The 16,857-nt window shown below is 41.8% G+C and overlaps 3 protein-coding genes across 3 annotated transcripts; all 3 read left to right on the forward strand.

Annotated features, from left to right (window-relative positions):
- The first annotated feature begins 4,180 nt into the window (after positions 1-4,180).
- On the forward strand, positions 4,181-6,530 carry LOC135626494 (phenylalanine ammonia-lyase-like). Its single transcript, XM_065131841.1, has 2 exons — positions 4,181-4,579; positions 4,655-6,530. The coding sequence occupies exons 1-2, from the start codon at positions 4,203-4,205 to the stop codon at positions 6,378-6,380; spliced, it is 2,103 nt and encodes a 700-aa protein (XP_064987913.1). The 5' UTR covers positions 4,181-4,202; the 3' UTR covers positions 6,381-6,530.
- Positions 6,531-6,649: 119 nt separating this feature from the next.
- LOC135626496 (uncharacterized) lies at positions 6,650-8,338 on the forward strand. The gene has a single exon (XM_065131847.1). It carries the CDS (start codon positions 6,742-6,744, stop codon positions 8,083-8,085), a length of 1,344 nt encoding a protein of 447 aa, XP_064987919.1. The 5' UTR covers positions 6,650-6,741; the 3' UTR covers positions 8,086-8,338.
- A 2,711-nt stretch (positions 8,339-11,049) lies between these two features.
- LOC135626498 (succinate dehydrogenase subunit 3-1, mitochondrial-like) lies at positions 11,050-13,998 on the forward strand. The gene is made up of 3 exons (XM_065131849.1): positions 11,050-11,160; positions 12,857-12,917; positions 13,427-13,998. Exons 2-3 carry the CDS (start codon positions 12,863-12,865, stop codon positions 13,789-13,791), a joined length of 420 nt encoding a protein of 139 aa, XP_064987921.1. The 5' UTR covers positions 11,050-11,160; positions 12,857-12,862; the 3' UTR covers positions 13,792-13,998.
- The last annotated feature ends 2,859 nt before the right edge of the window (positions 13,999-16,857 follow it).

Genomic DNA, 16,857 nt, shown 5'->3' on the forward strand with positions numbered 1-16,857 from the left:
TATTGTGTTGCATTGAATCCATCAAAGTATGTTATAAAGGCACCATCTATGTTCAATTTGTAGCCCGATACTTAATTGGTATTATGCATATGCTAAACATTCATGTTTTATATCTACAAGTAGATAGAAATTGGTATCACATAGATCTCATGGGTTACCAAAACTAATATCAGAACCAGTATTTAAAATCTTATATAACATAAATAAATACCACAAGTTCATGTATTATCTATACAAATAGATAGGCACAACTACCCTAGGATTTCCCATCTTCTACATCCTGAACAAACTCCATTCATTCTATTGAAGTGCTACTGGAAGAGCTGCTTGACCAGTAGCAGTACATATAACAGGCATTGGCCTGCCAAGAATTGGCACCATCTGATTCCTAGGCCTAGCACATTTTCTCCTATAATTTCATAATCTGGTGGTCAATAACACTATCTGTTCATGAGAGTAGAAGCTTCATGGATAATATTAGCTTTTGTATCATATCCTTTTGCAGGAAATCTCTATTCTTTTTTATTTTATTTTACTTTACCCTATTGGAAATAAATAGAATGAGTCCATTACTTTTGGCCTCCCAAAAAGACGAAGGATCAGCAGATTGAAAAAATTAAAGCTAGAAAACATTGTTTGAGTTATACAAAAACATCTGATTCCTCCACATTATAAATCTAGAATGGAGGGGAGTCAGGTTGAAAGAGTACTGGGCAGCAATTCCTGAATAATCCACAGCAGCAGAGACACCAGAAGCTGCAATTATGAAAGAAGAGGCCACACCAATCAGTAAGACATTTACAGGGCGAACCAAAACATAGCAAAGTGGATTAAATTGGGGTAGATGCCATGCACCTAATTATGACTCTTGATCTGACACCAGCTGCCTCCCAAACCTTTGCACTCCAGCTGACAGTCAGTGAATTAGTCAAAGAATCAGAGAGAAGCTAACAACCAGTCATGAGGCTAGAAAAATAAATGCTAAAAGAGAGATGATGTTGTTGTCAAATGAACATATTTATATGGTTAAAATGAGTCTACAATAATTAATTTAGGATTAACTATTTTAAACTAACGGTTCAGGCTAATTATTTGATCGAATCACATCGTCCCAAGTAATATCAAAGTGGACTTATTATTGGGCACAATGAGAGATCCAAGCAGGAGTCGTAAATGAACTTGGATCAAATTAAATCGTGATAAAGGACCACTTGTGAATGAGCATAAATGAGGTTGAAATAAAATCCAAGGTTTGCTATTTCAAATTGTATCGCCTGGTTGGTTCGCCCATGAACCGATATGTGGATCGCTCGCTACCGGGCGAGCTGCAGGCGGTTCGCTCGATATAGCCACTTGGCTGCAGCGAAGCTGAGGGAGAAGCGTCGAAGAAGGAAGAAGGAGAGGGTGTTCGAAGAAGAGGGAGAATCGAGAGAACCTTCGTGCGAACTTCCACGCCCTTTCTTGATCTCGATATGGTGCCGCCCTCCCTCGACGATCCCAATCCAAGAGGTAACGACAAGGAGAGTCGTAAAGAGGAGTATCTGGATGCGCGGGGATCAAGGGAGGCGGTGGCTAGAGCAGCGGAAGAGGTGATCTCCTTCATCACCTCATCTGCAACTCTATGGCCTTCTTTGTCGTGTTCTTCGCTAAAAGCTGAAGACGTCTGCGGCCTTCACCACGTTCTTCACCGAAGCTCGAAGACGTCTACGACCTTCGACATCTTCGTCGCCTTTTTTGTCGAATGTCGTAGATGAGGCAAGAAGGAGAAGAGGAGGTGATGTCGCCGAGGCTATGTTCGCCTTTTTAAAATATTTTTTTATATTGTATGTGTGTGTGTGTGTGTGTGTGTGTATATATATATATATATATATATATATATATATATATATATATATATATTGATGTACCACTTGGTATGATGTATCGTACTGTACCGAGCAAAGCTTGATACATTGGTACGGTATGAAATTTTGAATCTTGATAAAATCACTATGTAGAGGCACCATTGAATTGAACTTCATGTGTAGTTTAACTTTTGACTATGTTGGCACTTGATGAGGATGTTAAGTCTTAAGTGAGAAGATTGTAACACCTAGGTGATAGTCCTTTATTGGATATGGATGTCCATGTTTGTGGAGCTAGAATGAGTCTATTATCATTAATCAGGGTTGAAGTATTTTAAGTTTGGACAACCACAACTGAAAATGACACAAATGGGTGCGTGAGGGTGTGACCAAGCAACAAGATATTGCCAGCCACTCCTGTTTAAAATTGTATATTTCTAGTGTTGGGATGGTAAGAGCTAAATGTTTGGTCACATATGAAGTGGGGAAGAAAGAGTGGAACCCCCTCTCCTTTTCTTCCCCCTGAAAGAATTTCTCCAAGGCATAAATATTTTGCGCAAGTTTGGACTGGCATTAAGTTTGGATAATGCTTCACAAACAAATGGGTAGGTGTGACCACCTGATGGCCGCTGAAAATTGCTGCCAACTGCTCAAGTGATGCATCTCAAGATCAATAATCTGGTGTTCGAATAATTTGTGGTCTGATGCAGAAACACAATGGCAAATGATTTGGCCCTGCTGCTTATCATTTCATAGTTTGTTTTTCCCAAACAAAAAGGAACTGCATACACAAATCTCTTATTTCTAATCCCATATGTCAGAATTGCATGGCAAGGTTTAATTAGCTTTCATCATCATAAAAATGTTCATCATGTTAATTATCTAATGTATATGATCGACTTTAGCAACTGGCTATCCATCCAACACTGCAACAGCCCAGTGGAGGTTCCACTCTCAGAATCAGACAATTTAGATTTGATATATGATGGATGTACTACTAATAACTTGTTATCATAATCATTGTTATGAAAATTGAGATATTATGAAGGGTTCAAGTAGCAAAGAGTTAAACAAAAGATTCCTGGGTATTGTAACAGGACAACTTAGTTTCAGTGAGTTATGACTATTTATGTGAGCATGACAAATATTTGGTGATTGTGATCTTCTTGCACAGATTGTGATTCAAGTTAATCTTACAACTGGTCTTGTGTAAAACTGAGTCAAAGGACTTGAGCTGAGACTTCAAACACCAAGTTTTAGTGTACAGAAGAAACTTCCCAGCTAACATCTGTGTTTCCTTGTTTGCAATATTCTATATAATTCAAAGCAAATTGGCAGACTGTTTACGATGCTTGGGGTTTCTTTCCACTTGTTTTCCATGGATGACAAGATCTTGAATAGGACTCAAAATCTTCACTAGTTCCCAAATAAATGCTTGCTCTTTTAGTCAATGACCAATTCTAACACATGTGCAAAAGAAAATAATCCAGAGAAGATCAAAGTCCATTCAAAGGTTAATACAAGAGAATAAACATGTGTTGTGATCTGATGAGAACATTTCAAGGTGGTGGTCAGCCTCAAAGTGCAGAAACAGTCCTAACACTGCTTGAACCTTCTCTCCTTTTTTCACTTCAGTTTCTCCCTACGCCTCTTCAAGCGCCCAGACTCACAAGATTGGTAGGTGGCATGGCTGGTGAAGAGCTTTCCACGCCAAAACTCCTATTGTTGGAATTCGGAACCAGCATTCAATTTTGTCAGTCTTGAACTGATCCAAGCCTGGTAGGTGGAAATCTTCTCAAGCCAAGCCATGAATACTTACTTACACAAGTTTGGGTCGTGGATCATAAATAATTGGGTAGGTGTGACCGGCTACCCTTTTATTTATTGGTACAAGAGATGAAACACAAGATGAATTTGGTTCATCTTTCATTATAAAAAAATAATTCTCCTTTAGGTTGTTTTTTTATTTTTTATTTTTTGTTCCCAAGCTAGAAGCAGACTCGTTGATGATTTTGGTTCTTAGATTTTAGGAATCGAAATTAAACAATACAGTGGTGAAGAGAAGATAATATCTATTTTAAATTATTATTTTATTATTTTTTTCATGGATTAGCTTATTACTATGCAGAAAAGAACCACTTAGGGATCCAGAGACAAGTAATTGTAGCAACTGATTTGGAGTATTCAACCCCTTTTGACAATTGAATGTGACCTGATCTTTAACCGTCCAATCTCGATCCGACGGTCGAGAATGCATTCCAACTAACCCCACCTGTCCGTGTTCCCGCCACCACGTCCGTCTATTTAGGACCCCCACCCCTCCCCCCCTTCCAGTCTGCACCCACTCTTCTCCCACCGATGGAGGTCGAAAACGGCGCTGCCGGCGGCCTCCGCGTCGAGACAGACCCGCTGAACTGGGCTGCAGCCGCTGAGGCGCTGGCGGGAAGCCACCTCGACGAGGTCAGGAGGATGACGTGGGAGTTCCGGCAGCCACTGGTGAAACTCGAAGGCTCGACGCTTAGGATCTCCCAGGTGGCAGCGATCGCGGCCGGGGCGCACTCGGCGGTGCGGGTGGAGCTGTCGGAGTCAGCGAGGGATGAGGTGTGCGCGAGTAGCCGGTGGGTGGTGGACAGCACGGCCAAGGGGACCAATAGCAATGGAATGACCGCAGGGTTTGGCGCAGCCTCTCACCGGAGGACCAAGGAAGGAGGAGCCCTGCAGAAGGAACTCATCAGGTGATTTGATATCATATCTCTCTCTCTCTCGCTGTCATTGTCTTGCAATTGAGACCAAGATTCTCCCTGCTGCAGATTCCTTAATGTCGGAATATTCGGCTCCGGGGCGGAGTCCGGCCACGCGCTGCCGCCATCGGCCACCAGGGCCGCCATGCTCGTCCGCATCAACACCCTCCTCCAGGGCTACTCTGGCATCCGGTTCGAGATCCTCGAGGCCATGGCCAGCCTCCTCAACTCCGGCATCACCCCCTGCCTTCCGCTGCGCGGCACCATCACTGCCTCCGGCGACCTCGTCCCCTTGTCCTACATCGCCGGCGTGCTGACCGGCCGCCCCAACGCGAAGGCCTGCGACCCCGCCGGCGAGACCATGGACGCCGCGGAGGCCTTCCGCCGTGCTGGAATCCCCCACGAGTTCTTCGAGCTGCAGCCCAAGGAGGGCCTTGCGCTCGTCAATGGCACCACTGTCGGCTCCGGCCTCGCGTCGGTCGTCCTCTACGAGGCCAACGTCCTCGCCCTCCTCGCCGAGGTCCTGTCGGCAGTCTTCTGCGAGGTGATGCAGGGGAACCCGGAGTTTACCGATCACCTTACCCACAGACTGAAGCACCACCCGGGCCAGATCGAGGCCGCCGCCATCATGGAGCACATACTCGACGGCAGTTCCTACATGAAGATGGCCAAGAAGCTGCACGAGCAAGACCCCCTGCAAAAGCCGAAAAAGGACCGCTACGCCCTGCGCACCTCGCCGCAGTGGCTCGGCCCACAGATCGAGGTCATCCGCTCCTCCACTAAGTCCATCGAGCGGGAGATCAACTCCGTCAACGACAACCCTCTCATCGACGTCGCCAGGAACAAGACCATCTATGGCGGCAATTTCCAGGGCACGCCCATCGGCGTGTCCATGGACAACGCCCGCCTGGCGCTCGCGGCCGTGGGGAAGCTTATGTTCGCGCAGTTCTCCGAGCTCGTCAACGACTTGTACAACAACGGGCTGCCATCCAACCTCTCCGGCGGGCGCAACCCGAGCTTGGACTACGGTTTCAAGGGCGCCGAGATCGCTATGGCCGCCTACTGCTCCGAGCTCCAGTTTCTCGCCAACCCCGTGACCAACCACGTCCAGAGCGCCGAGCAGCACAACCAAGACGTCAACTCCTTAGGATTCATCTCCTCGAGGAAGGCGGCCGAGGCCGTCGACATCCTGAAGCTCATGTCCGCCACCTACCTGCTTGCGCTCTGCCAAGCGATCGATCTGCGTCACCTGGAGGAGAATCTCAAGAACGCCGTCAAGAACACGGTGAGCCAAGTCGCCAAGAGGGTCCTGACTACGGGCGCTTTCTGCGAGAAGAATCTGATCACTGTCGCCGACCGGGAGCACATCTTCGGCTACATCGACGACCCCTGCAGCTCGACGTACGCTCTGATGCCCAAGCTGAGGATGGCCCTCGTGGAGCACGCATTGAACAACGGCGAGAAAGAGAAGGACGCGACCACCTCCATCTTCCAAAAGATCACCGCGTTCGAGGAGGAGCTGAAGGCCGTCCTGCCCAAGGAAGCGGAGGCGGCGAGAGCTGCGGTGGAGAGCGGCAATCCGGCCATGGTCAACAGGATCAAGGAGTGCAGGTCATACCCGTTGTATCGGTTCGTCAGGGAGGAGCTCGGCACCGAATACCTCACGGGCGAGAAGGTGCGGTCGCCGGGAGAGGAGTTCGACAAGGTGTTTGTGGCTATCGACAGAGGATTGGTGATTGATCCCCTTCTTGAGTGCTTGAAGGAATGGAATGGCGTTCCACTCCCCATGTGCTAAGAAGAGAGGTGATCGAAGGAGTAGTTCTTCTCCAAATCCTCCTTATAGTTACGAAATAAGATGTTATACACAGTGCTCCAAGGAATACATTCTCCACAATCATAGCAGCTGTGTAAACTTAGCTACAAAAGTAAACTCATTTCGAGCCAATCTTTTGAACTTATCAAGTTGATAATTTAATTATAGTTAAATGATTTTTAACTATTGATAATTTAATTATATATATATATATATATGATGTCATGTTAAATGACAAATCGATCCGAGTCCGAACTCAGCGAGCCAAGTAGTAAAAGGACAAGATAAGCACAACAAACCGAGGCCGAAGAGAAGGCAAGCATCCATCGGCCGACGACGTCCCATGGCGCTTCCTCACCCTCCGCTGCGGCTCCACCACCACGCCGCCGCTCCCATGCTCCGCCGCTCCCTCTCCTCCCTCCTATCCGCCCCCGCCCTCCTCCTCGCCGCCCTCCTCCTTCTCTCCTTCCGCTCCGCCCTCCTCGCCGGCACCCTCCGTCTCTCCTCCCTCCCCGACCGCGACCCCGCTGTCGGCTCTCTCCTCCGCCGCCTCTCGTCCTCTCACGCTTCCCCTCTCTCCCCTCCTCCTCCCGCCGCGCGCCGCCGCCCCCCTTTGCTTCACCTCACCCGCCTCGGCACCCTCGACGACGATGGCCTCTTTTCCGACTCCTCCTCCTCTGCCACCGCCGATCGCCGCCGCTCCGCTGCCCTCAACGCCACCCTCCCCGCCCTCTTCCTCCACGACGGCGGCGCCGTGGGCCGCCAGAGTTCCGCCAAGCCCCTCAAAATTAGGGTTCCCGACTATGCCCCCTCCTCGCCCTTCGTCTTCTCCTTCCCCGATGCAGCTGATGCTATTGGCGTCGAGGGAGATCGAAATCGGTCCCCCGATCTGCGGATCCTCGGGCGGGGATTTGACCTCGACCCTCAAGACACCACAGCGATCCTTTACCTCCTCACCCTCCTCTCCTCCACCCACGCCCTCGCCATCCTGGGCTTCATCGTCGCCTACACCTCCGCCCTCGGTGTCGTCTTCTTCTCGATTACAGCCTTCCATCTACGGAAGCCGGTCTCTGTCATAGAGACCATCTACTCGGGTGCTCGGTTGGGGATGCGACGGCTCACGGGATTCGTGTTCTTGAGATGGGCCGCGAGGGACGCTCTGATCCAGTTCTTGTGCATCTGGTTCTTTGCCGATGTCCGAGATCAGAATGTTCTCTTCAAACTCTTCGTCAAGGTCAAGTTGATGCCTTTCTCCCTCTCGCCAGTGAACCCGTGGCCCGGGCCGGCCGATGAGGTTCTCTCGGGGTTCTTCTTTGCCTGGGCTATGGTTGACACAGTAGTGTCTCTTGTGTTTGCTGTAGTCCCATGGGTGGTCATAATGGACCATGATTTGCGGCGACGAGGCCAGGATGTGGTGAAAGAGGGGTTCTATTTGATGTCCCTCATGCCGACGCAGGCCATTTCGATCAAATTCTTGGAAGCACTGGTTTGGGGTTATCTGGGGACATGGATGGCGGCGATGGTTGGGTGGAAGTTGTTTGCAGCAGCTTTTCTTTCACTTGCAGAGGTTTACTTCATGGCTGTTTGGTTGGTATTCTACTTTGCAGCAAGATGTAAAGATCGAGAATTGATAGGGCGGCAGTTTGGAGCAAGAGATTTGGAGGATTGTCTCAATGGCCTCAGATGACTCGGAGCTCTCGAGCTGGTTGCATGATTTTGTTCATTTGGTTACCTTATTGTGATGCAACTGTGAGGTACTACTGTAACACCCTCCAACAATTTACTGTGATACAATTGCCATTTTTATGATTCCTCTCATTTTATGCTATGTTGTTATGCCTGAGTTTGTCAATGAGGAGGATGTGAATTCAAATGTACAGTTTTTGGAGGAAGGATTGTTTGTACATTATCCTGTGCATATATGAAGGTGCTTTTGGTTAGGATTCTTGTAGCTGTTAATATTTGGGCTACTGATATGAGTCTGTTAATTTTGGTCAGGATTCTTGTACATTTGAGACTTAGCATTTTTGTTATTATGCTTCTTTGCGTGATTTGTGGAGCTCATTTAATATAGAATGATGCACTTTAGTTGACATGGGGGCAATAGTGCCTTCTGTCTTTCATTATATTTTCATTTATTTGTTCTGTCAGCATTGGAAAGCATTTAGTACAGATATTATTGGTTTGAATTTTCAAGTTGTATAACTCCTCTTTGTCAATAGAACATGACAGAAATTTGCTGGCATGTCTCGAATACTATGGTCAATTCAAAGACTGATTTGGCTCAATTTTCTTATTTCTTTTCATTCTTTATTTTTTTTGTTTCTTCTTTTCTTTCTTTCTCTTCATCTCCCTCCCCTTGCCACCGTTTCCACTTCCTCCTCCAGTCCTGCCCACTCTCATCTGGGTGTAGCTGTACCTAAGCAAGCTGGAGGTAGAGCAAGTGTTTTTGCATAACACCACCTGGTTGTTGTTCCTAGTTTGCACAGACTGACTTTCCAACAACACTGCTTGAGGTCGCTAACACACTTGATACAACCTTGTCTTACCAATTGACATGTTAGGCCTACCATATTGTGGTCTATGTTTTGTCCTACAAATTAACCCCACACTGTGAACTGTACTCTTGACTTGTGAAGCATATCTCTCAATTATTCAAGATTATAGGAGATTTGCTGAATAATTAGAATCGATAAATAGCCAATGATTGACTAGTATAGATGCTGGTTCACACTTTATTAGGTTGACTATGAATTTCCAAACTTGATCAGGTTGCATCAAAAGAGATCGTATTAGGCTATATAGATGTGACAATATTTTCAGATTGTCAGATTGTGACAGAGGAAACTACTATTTGATGTGAATCTCACGTCTTTGCTCAGGTTTCATAGTGCTATATATAGATGTGCAATACTTGCAGTTTGACATCAGAGAGTCCCTACTTTCCTGATGTTGTCAACAGACGGTCCCTACTTTCCTGATGTTGTCAACAGAAAGAAAGTGGTACCTGAAATTTTCATTATTGGTTCCATCCTTATGACAACAGAAATTTGTGTTGCATACCTGCTTAAACAGTATTGCTCACCTAAATGGGTGGATTTTTCTTTTTTTTTTTTCCTCTGCATGGATGGACTGAATGCTGGATGACTTAAATAGTCAGAAAAAATAATCTCAGGACAATGCTTTAGATTATAAAAGCATGTAAAACGCCTTGTGAAAAACAGAGTGTGACTGCATTAGCATCGTCAAAGATTCGGAACTTTCTGTGGATGTTTCTGGTTGTCTTGTGGGTAATTCCATTTGTGCATGTAAAATGTCTTGCTGCCTTGATGTTCTTATTTTGTTCTTTTTAATTATTTTCTCCTTTCTATAATGTTGTTATGGTGGTACTGATCTACTTTGACAGCTGCTCATATTAATAAGTCTGGTGCACCTTTCTTCACTGACGATACCGCTTTAGTTTAATGTTTTCTGTTTATCTAGAAAAGTTAGAGTGAGAATAGAATTGATGGATTTGAGCTGCTTATTTACTTTGGTGTGGTAGTAATGTTTGTTGTTATCTCTATGCTTGCTGTTAACTGGTTCTCCTTCATACTAGACTATGTTCGACTATTGGCCAACATGATCATCTTGCAATAGGAAGAGTTTACAGGGATGGCAAGGAGAAGGTGGTTGTGGTTGTAGGCAAAGTGTTGAAGTCTGTTTTGTGCATTGATTTGATCCTCTCATTTCCAAGCAATGACTTAATTGTTCTCACTGTGATAGATAGTGTTAAACCAGGCCATCAATAAATGAAAAACAAAAAATAAAAAAAAATTTATAGAAGAGAATAGACAAAAATAGATTTTTGGAATCAAGTTTTCTTTATTCATCCTATTGATACAAAGAAATGTGTGAAATCATAACAACAGCAGAATGAACAAAAGTTTGGAACTGGCATATTTACCCCATACTTTACATGTATATAATTACTACTAATCATGGTCATCACTTGTCACTAAATTAAACAACATTAAAATTGTAAATACCTAAACTGCCATTTATTATTTTCATCAATTATTTTATCCCTCATGTTTCTTAACATATTTGAATGTGGTATTAATGTTAATTAGAATATCAAAAGCGATTCTATCAATGTTACAATTAACTACAATGGCATATATGAACATTTTTTAGTTTTATAATATATGTATGTATGTATCAAACTTAAGTTTAGAGGGGCAAATACAAAAATTAATAACTTTGAAAGGAATATATATATATATATATATATATATATATATATATATATATATATATATATATATATATATATATATATATATATATATATATATATATATAACTTTGAAACATTGACCAAAAGTCTTACATTAACTTTTCCTAGATACTTAATTAATAACTTATAAATAAAAAGGACATTAATCCTAGATTTGAACTCCAAAAAGAATTATACGGCATATTAGAACTATATAGATCATTTAAGAACTCTGAAAATTTTAAATTACTTTTCCTGATCTTATTAAAAGTGAGGACAGTATTTGGAACCGAGAAAAATCATGAATTTAAAATTTAGATTTAGAATAATATTAGAAAATAAAATAAATATATTATTTACTTAATGAAAGAGCGTGACTGTGAACCGACCGGAGTAGCTAAACCGGAGATTGGGTCTAAAAGTACGCGACTCGATCGATCTCCGGCCTCCTCTATATCCCGTCGGATCGCCCTCCATCTCTGCGCTTCTTCTCGCTGGATTCCGGTTAGTCTCCTCCTCCTCCTCTTCCTTTTCTTAGGCGTGCTGATTTGATCCGTGATGATTCTAGTACGGTTCGGAGATGCCCTGTTCGAGCTTGATCCATCCGGGTCGATCGACCGTGTAAACCTTCAGAACGACGCTCTGCCGGGAGGCAGCAGTGTTGTCGGGACCGGGATATTCTCTTTCTAATTCCTAGCGAAACCCTAAGTTGGATCATGTTGTGGATAATCATGACGGAACCCTAGCTTGATCATGTTGTGGTTCGGAAAAGGTTTCTTTCTCCTTGTGTTTTAGAGCTTAAACATAACTAAGATTATGGAAACTAGGGCAGACGTGTTATGGCCTAAATCGATCTAGGCTATCGGATGATGTCTACCCAGTTCAAGGTATACTGCAATGTGTAGTTCGTATTGGACGATTGATTCTTCGAGAAGGGGCGATTGGTTGTTTCGAAGTTGGAGTTGGTTTTCGGAATTGTGTGATGAAAAATATAGCACAACAGTTTTTTTGTTTTCCTTGTAATGCTATGCTATTCATCAGTGATGATTGATAAAATGCGACTACAATGTGATTCTGTTGATCGTGGGCATGGTGGAACTCTGTGCTTTAATACTTTATCTGGAAGGTGAAATTGCTTTTGTGTTCTGCTGCCTGCAATTTCTGGTAGGAAAAGGATAACGCAGCACTTGATTTGCAGTTGTAGCAAACATTAGCGGCATATGTAATATGGAAACATACTTTGGACAAATTTATTTACCTAACTTCTAATGGCTTCACAAAGTATTACTTGTAGTCCTCACATAACAGCTACTTGTAGAGATGTCAGAGACAATGGACAGGATATGTATCTCAGTGCTTAGAATTTTGATTGGAAAGATGGATGGCTTGTGAGTTGGGAGTTGTCTGACGAGATGAACTCCTTCGATGACCAATATAAATCTTCCTTTAAGATGAACCTTTCAGTGATACCATAAAAAGTATTCATTCTCAGATCCTGGCTGATGATGTAGTTGTTAAAATCTTACTAAAAAAATATCTTCAAATGTTGGAAACCAAGTTAGTTGTTGAGGTTTGATGAAGAATAAATGCACTAATGATTTTAGTACTCGTATCATATCTACTATGCATGTATTATAGGCTGTCTCATCTTTTGTCACTCTTTCTCTGGTAGTGGATTTAGCTTTAATAACATTTATGGATTCTTTTTAATGGGAAATGATCTGGCAATGATATTTTTGTTTCATGAATATGTATTTGGGACTACTTGATCCCCAAAAGCATTATTTGTTTACCACACTCATCTTTGACATTTATACCAAACAAGTCGATTGTTGAATTATTCAAATGAAGAGTGGAATCATCAAGTGTCTCTATTAATTGCTTTATAGTTAGTTTCTGAAAATTGAGAAGAAAATTACGAACTTGTATAAAAATATTGGTACATAACCTCTATGAGAATCTAACCCTAGCACGAGACCATCACAAGCTAAATTAATCATGTATCTAGCACAAGACCATATTAACCCTGCTTGTATTTCTGTCCATGCAAAATGTTAGATGAACTATTCTGCAGGTTTTAAAAGTTCATTTTGTCTTTTTCTCGTGTTCTAACTTGGTATAACAAGGCTACTTTTATTCAGATTGCTTGTTGATCATCAAACTTTGTAGAATCTGACTGAAAATAATTATTGGATGACAGGAAAAAATGGACAAGACTTCTCATTTTGCGGTTCATGCTGATGCTTCATTTGCACTTCGCGGTATGTGCAGTACATATAATTAACCATATGATATGGTTTTGATTCCTGTAGATTGAAATTTCATAAGAATTGTGAATTTCATGATGATCCAATGCTCCCCTAAAAATGTTTGCATCTTTTTATGTGAATCAATGTGTGCCAGAAACCGAGACCTGACAGACTGTTTCATTTATCATATATCCATAATGGGTTACAATCACTAAGCACATCCATAAGCAGGAAAAGTTACGGGCATAAAATTTGCATGCCACTTGTATGGGAAAATATAGATATGGTGTATGCTTGATAGTTATGCATTGGTAATGTTTCTTTAACCAAGCAACACTGTGGCCTCTGTGGTGACTTCAGCCAGCTACCAATATCATGCTTGTGTTGTTTATCTTCATTAATGGATTGGTCTCTGTATGCTTGCATAGTGTTTACCGTGGATGCCTTCAGCCCTTGGAAATATCCATGGAAAGATTTTCTTCAATATGGATGTGACAAAGCTCTATTTCCAACATTTTCAGGCTTTCTTAGTGGTACTTCAGTATACTCAAGGATGAATGGGGGTTGCCAGAAACAACAAAGTCTGGAGCCACCTAGGGGCTGTGGAACCGTAATGAAGCTTCCTTATGGCTGTAGTTTTCTCCCGGAGAATTCTCAGCCAATGAGCTCAATCCATGGAAGCCGAGGCATCCATGTAACCCGCACCTTGTCTGAATCCACAAGAGGAGTCGTTTCAAATCGTCCCTTATCTCCTCATCTTCCAGTGAAGAAGCCACAGCTGAGGGCAACGTTCTCGATTTCCCATCGGATATTTGGAGCTTCGCTGGCATCTGCTATATTGTTGATTCCCATTGCTTGGAAGTTCAGTCTCCTACTCGACGTGTGACGCTCGTGATCGATCACTCATTGGTGTCAATTCCAGCGCAAACGAAGCTTTTTTTATCAGCATTACTACCCAGAAGTGAGGGAACATGAACCTGTTTTATCACTATGTTGCTTGAAAAATCATCCAAAAACAATTAAGAACCAGCTGCTGGAGCAAATTCTGATTGCAGTTTTCCTGCATTATAAGGTAGTCTTTATCTTCACTTTATTCTGAGCTGATTTAGTTGTTGATATTGACCAATATGCTATCTGTGGTATGCTGTAGTCGACTTCTTGTCATGTTAGAGAACCAGGAGGTGTCCATGCTTGGTTTCCTGCAATTCATTTTTCCCTTAATTCACTATTTTCATTTTAATTCAGTTATATGATTCATCATTTATTTCTGTGATAGTGCATGCTGTTACTTTTATTCATGATGATGATGGAAAAGAAAATTGCAAATGCAGACTTAGGCAGTGAAAGCTAATTCCTGCTTTTTTCATATGGTATTTCCAAGTATAAAGGCTGTGTGTATCCATTTACTAATAGAAAACATTCCACTGACTTGGACTCAGATATTCGAGACATTGAATTCGCCATTGAGCTTTCGGAGAAAAACATGCATCTATTGTTAGTTTTTGAGATTGCTGGTCATCAATCATAAATCTTTTTAGTTGTAAGTTTGAATTCTGAAGTATCTACTTTCTATTTCATCGAGTGTTTCTTTAATATTCATGCGGCGTCCTTCTCTCAATTTGGTTTAGTTTCATATGTCAAATCTGATCCAACTTGCATGTTAGAGAGGATGTTAAAATTTAATATAAACTAGATTTCTTTTAATAGCTTAATCTTTTAGGATTGTTGGCCATGTAATAAAAATCTTTACTATCTATTCTGGAAGTGTAGTTCTAGCTTGCTTATAGGATTTAATCTTTTTGGGACATTTAGTTTTTGTTCATTTTAAGACTACCATTACTTTTGTTCAGGGGAAATGAGTTCTGCTGAGAAAGCTTTAAGAAACTTTTTCCTCGGATGAGGTCTTTTTCTACAAATTTATTGCACCCATCAGAGCCGACGATTTCTTTGGTATTCATGAACATTAAGAGTATTGCTGGTCTTTTTTTAATATATATTTTTAATTAGTTTGAACAAACTAATTTCTTTGGTAGATATTATATTTGAAGGAATTTATATGCTGCACTAAAATTGATCGTGAGAATACCAGTTGTCAACTTTGATTGTCGGTTAGTCCGATATGTTTGAGTGTAATCCGACCCGGCCCACTTTCAAAGGAAGACATTCGTCGAGGTCGAAAACTCGGCATGCATGGATGCGAAACAGGGTGAAGTGGCTAAACTCGAGATGCCAAAGTGGCATAGAGCTATTGTCAGGGCAGCAGAAAGCTTGTTAGATTTTGTTGATGCTCAAATTAATTTTGATCATCCTGTATGGAAGAAGGCTCTTTTTTTATCATGGCCATCAGAATGGAACTCAATGGAGGATCGAATTAGAATAATTGGGAATCGATTGGTTCTATTATGTTAACAAATTGAAATGGATTGGTTTTTGGACAACTGATTATGTATCAATCAGATTAAATTAAAACGTTCATGTTTTGTACCTATCTTGTCTAATTATAGATTGTCCCCAGTAGTTAGATCTTTTTAGCATATTGATTCTTGGATTTAAAAAATTTATATTTAAATTATGAAAGTAAAATATTTAGATTTATTTATCTTAATATCATCAATTTTATCAATAAAAATAAAAAAAAATAATTAGTAAAAAAATAATTTTAATTTTTAATTGGTAGTGACCAATGATATCAGTGGTGGCGAACGATAGCATCGCTAGGGTCGCGAGTAGTTGTTATGGATGATGAGAGCAACGATAAGAGATGAAGGTCATTTTGCATCGATATTGATGCAATTATTGAGCGGTAAAAGGGTCATCGATGTAAATGTTGAGTGATCCTTTCGTAGCTTGATAATTGCGTCAACGCCAATATAGATGCAGGGTGACGAAAGGACCACTCATTATGTCAACATTAACGCAGTTGTCGAGCGACGAAAGAGTTGCTCAGCATCTGCATCGACAACCCTTTCATCGCTTGGCAACTCTGTCGATGCCGACATAGATGTAGAGTGGTGAAAGGGTCATTCATTACGTCAGCATCAATACAATTGTCAAGTGACGAAAGGGTTGCTCGACATTTGCATTGGTAGCCCTTTCATCGCTTGGCAACTACATCGATACAGATGTAGTGAATGACCCTTTTGTCGCTTTGCATCTGCGTTGATGTTGACATAGTTGTTGAAACTTATCTCTTATCGTTGTTCTCCTCATCCACAACAATCACTCGTAACCCCCAACCGTGTCGTTATCCGTTACCATCAATTGAAACATTGAAATTATCTTTTTTCCCCATTGTTTTCATGTTTTTGTTGATAAAACCAATTACGTTATGGTAAATTAACCTAGATGTTTTACTTTCATAATTATAAAAATTTTAATATAAATTTTTGAAGTATAAGGATTAAGATGCTAAGGAGATCTAACTAGTAATCTATAATTAACCCTTCCTCTTCCACGGGGTAAAAAAAATTATTTTCATGATAATAAGCATACATTTTGATCTCCAAGAAATTCAAGTATCTATTATTTAAGACAAGACATGACATGCTGGGTAAAATATTTCTTTTATATTGTTGAACCATTTATTTTGAGTTGGATTAATAATGTGTCATTTAATCCGGATAAAGATTCATGTGTATTGCATTTGTTGATGTTATTACTTTTTATCATATTTTATATTGTTGAAGTTTTATATAAGTGCATTGTCCCTAACTTCATATCACGAGGAAAGACCCAACCTCAACGACGTTTGAATGATACTGAGGATGTAGCACGCAAAGCAAAGGCAGAGGCTGAAGCTATAGCTATTCAAGAAGGGGTTTTGAACAGGGCCAAAATTGAAAAACCATATGTCAAAGAGATACCTAGAAATGTGTAACATCAAGTTAACGTTGCTCATGTTATGCACGTACCTAGAAATGCAGATGTTAGGCTCGCAGCATTGCATTTGTCT

This window comes from Musa acuminata, chromosome BXJ2-11 (genome assembly GCF_036884655.1).
Source record: "Musa acuminata AAA Group cultivar baxijiao chromosome BXJ2-11, Cavendish_Baxijiao_AAA, whole genome shotgun sequence".
Classification (NCBI taxonomy): Eukaryota; Viridiplantae; Streptophyta; class Magnoliopsida; order Zingiberales; family Musaceae; genus Musa; species Musa acuminata.